Below are 2777 nucleotides of genomic sequence, written 5' to 3' on the forward strand. Positions count from 1 at the left end.
GGCGGCGGGAGCGGGAGGCTGGGCGGCCGCCAGCAGCAGGGGCTGCGGGGAGGGGGCGCCGCACGAGGGGTGCATAGCAGAGGGCGAAGTCAGGATAGATGAGGTTTGCTGAAGCTTGAGAGGCGAGCAGCTTGCATTGTCTTGGTTGGCGGCGCAGCTGCAATCCTGTAAAGAGGGCACACATCTGGAGCCGCAGCCACTCGCGATCGCACGATTCAAGCACTCGCGGCGCAAGTCGGGGGCGTCCCGCCGGCGCCCCGACCGCCCAGCTGCCTGGGAAGTCAACAGGGGCCGCCGGCGGGCGGCCCGCAGATGATGATGCGAGTGCGCCGCCCTGCGCGCCCACCTCAAACATGGCGGCTCGCTGCGCGTCGGACGGCGCCCCGAGCTCGAACCGCGACGATGGCGGGAACAGCGCCAGCGCCTGCGCGAGGGCCGGCGGGTGCACAGCCAGGCGTCCCGGCTCGGCCGCAGGCGGGCAATCGCCATCGCTCGGCGCCAGCTGCGACGCCATCCCTCTGGCCGCACCAGTCCTGTCCCCCCTCAACTGACGGCCACGCCAGGGGTCCCAGCTGCCTCGTTTGAAACCGTCGACAGCAGATGACAAAACAAATAGTCAAACGCCAGCCCCCTTGGCCTGGCGTGCACCACCCAAGGGCCCACACGTCCACTTTCACTCAAACAGGAAAACTCGCCTCTGGGTCGACCTCGCCCGCGGGCGCGTCCGCTACCGCCACTAGCAGCAGCGGAAACTCCGGGGGCAGGTCCTCCACCAGCATCAACAGCGCCGCGCGCAGCGCCGCGGGCGCGGTGGCCCACCAGAGGGGGAGGTGCGGCAGGAAGAGCAGCGCGGGCGCGGCGCGGCGCGCCTCCACAAACGCGTGCACCAGGGCCTCCTCCAGGGACCTGGGGCGGTTGAAAATTCGAAACGTTTTGATTCATCATGGGCTGAATTGGGTCAAGCCGCATTGCGTTGATTTGAGAAGAATTTAGATTGAAGTACATGTGAGTTGAGTCGAACCTGAGGAACCGTTGGGTGCACAAATTAGCACGGGCGTGCCGTGAGGCTGGGGCGGGCTTGCTGAGGGGGGTCACGGCAGCGCTTCGGGGCTGCGGGCGGCTGACACAACGCGCCCGCCGCAGAGCAGGGCTGGGCCACATCCGGGCAAGCAGGGGAGCCCCCGAGCCCGGCGCCTGCCGCCTTCCCCCCAAAGAAACGCCACGCGCCCTGCGCACCTGGCGCCGGCGTCTGCGAGGAGGCTGGGGAGGCCGATCGCGTGAATCGGCAGGCCCTCCAGCGCGTGCAGCAGCGCCGCCGCCAGGTGGCCCTGCCCAGCGCCCTCCGGCCCGCATATGAGCAGCCGCGGCCGCCGCACCAGCGACAGCGCGCTCGCGCCGCCCGCCGTTGGCCGCGCCGCAGCAGCTGCAGCAGCCGCGGCCGCGCCGGGTCCGCCGCAGCCGTCCTTGTCTGCAGCCAGGCAGGCCTCGACAGGAGGGAAGCTGCCGCGCAGGCGCGCGATGAGGACGGCGAGCGGCTCGGCCAGGCAGGGGGCGACGACGGCGCCCAGCGGGCGTGCGTGGGAGGACGCCGCGCGGTGCGCCGCGGGGGTGATGCCTGCAGTACCAAAAGCATGAGGGGCGTGGAAATGCATTCTCACTTTTTGTTCAGATGGCCCCAGGCAGCGGCATGCGGCCCCGTCAGCCACACCGGCGCCGCTGCACCCCCGGCATCCCCGCTGTCTTCTGGGCTGTGCCAGCAGCCAAGAGCCGCGCCGGCGGGCCCACCTGCCGCCTGCCGCCACGCCCGGGCGTGCACGGGCTGCCACATTTTGGCCCCCTGCCACAATCGCCCCCCCCCTCTACCATGGGTCACCACGACACACTCACACCTCAGCGGCTCCCTTACAAGGCTCCGCAACCACCCCCCCCACACACACACGCACATATACACACACGCACACAAACACACACGCAAACAAACACAAACAAACGCTCACACACACACAAAATCACGCGCGCACACACACTTAGTCGCCAGCACTCGTGCCCAGTCAGCCCCAGCACCGCCCCCCCCACCCGCGTGAGCAGCCATGAAGTCCTGCCGCTCCACCAGGACCGCGTCAGGCTCAACCAGCAGCTTCTCGTCGCTCTCGTAGATCTGGGGGTAGCGGCGCCGCAGCGCGGCCAGGGCCGCCTCGGTGCAGAGCGCCTTTGGGGGGCAGGGTGCGAGGGCAGCGCAAGGGCGGGGCTTGGCGGGCGCAGGCGCAGTTGCGGGGAGGGGGTTTGTGTCGGGGCCTCGGCGAATTGCAAGGGCTCCTGGCGGCGGCGCTCGGCGCCCTGGCGGGCAGGGCGGCGGCGCAGGCAAGGAGGGGCCTCGTGCGCTGAACGTTTGCACGTGTGGTGGGGTGCGCGTTCACATTAGTGTGTGCTCGACAGAATGTGCGTTTGAGTGTCTCTAAGGCATAATACATTAGTGTGTGCTCGACAGAATGTGCGTTTGAGTGTCTCTAAGGCATAATACACGAATGTCTGCGCACGTAGCATGATACACATTCATATGCAGCCGTATTCATATCTGGACATATGCATGTATGCTGCGGCGACCCCGATTCCTCAGTGTGTGGCCGTGGCGCACCTTGATGTCTGCGCCGCAGTAGCCGACGCAGGCGCCCGCCAGCTCCTCCACCAGGTCGTCGCGGGGCGCCTGCCGCCACGCCGCAGTGTGGATGCGCAGGATAGCGCGGCGCGCTGACCTGGCATCGGGGGAGGGGGAGACC

At 68.5% G+C, this 2777-nt stretch overlaps 1 protein-coding gene across 1 annotated transcript; it reads right to left on the reverse strand.

Moving 5' to 3' along the window:
* Positions 1-677: 677 nt before the first annotated feature.
* On the reverse strand, positions 678-1828 carry MNEG_15948 (hypothetical protein; the record flags this gene model as incomplete). Its single annotated transcript, XM_014035581.1, has 3 exons — positions 678-906; positions 1237-1615; positions 1786-1828. The coding sequence occupies 3 exons, from the start codon at positions 1826-1828 to the stop codon at positions 678-680; spliced, it is 651 nt and encodes a 216-aa protein (XP_013891035.1).
* Between the last annotated feature and the right edge of the window lie 949 nt (positions 1829-2777).

Source organism: Monoraphidium neglectum (assembly GCF_000611645.1).
Source record: "Monoraphidium neglectum strain SAG 48.87 unplaced genomic scaffold scaffold05824, whole genome shotgun sequence".
Classification (NCBI taxonomy): Eukaryota; Viridiplantae; Chlorophyta; class Chlorophyceae; order Sphaeropleales; family Selenastraceae; genus Monoraphidium; species Monoraphidium neglectum.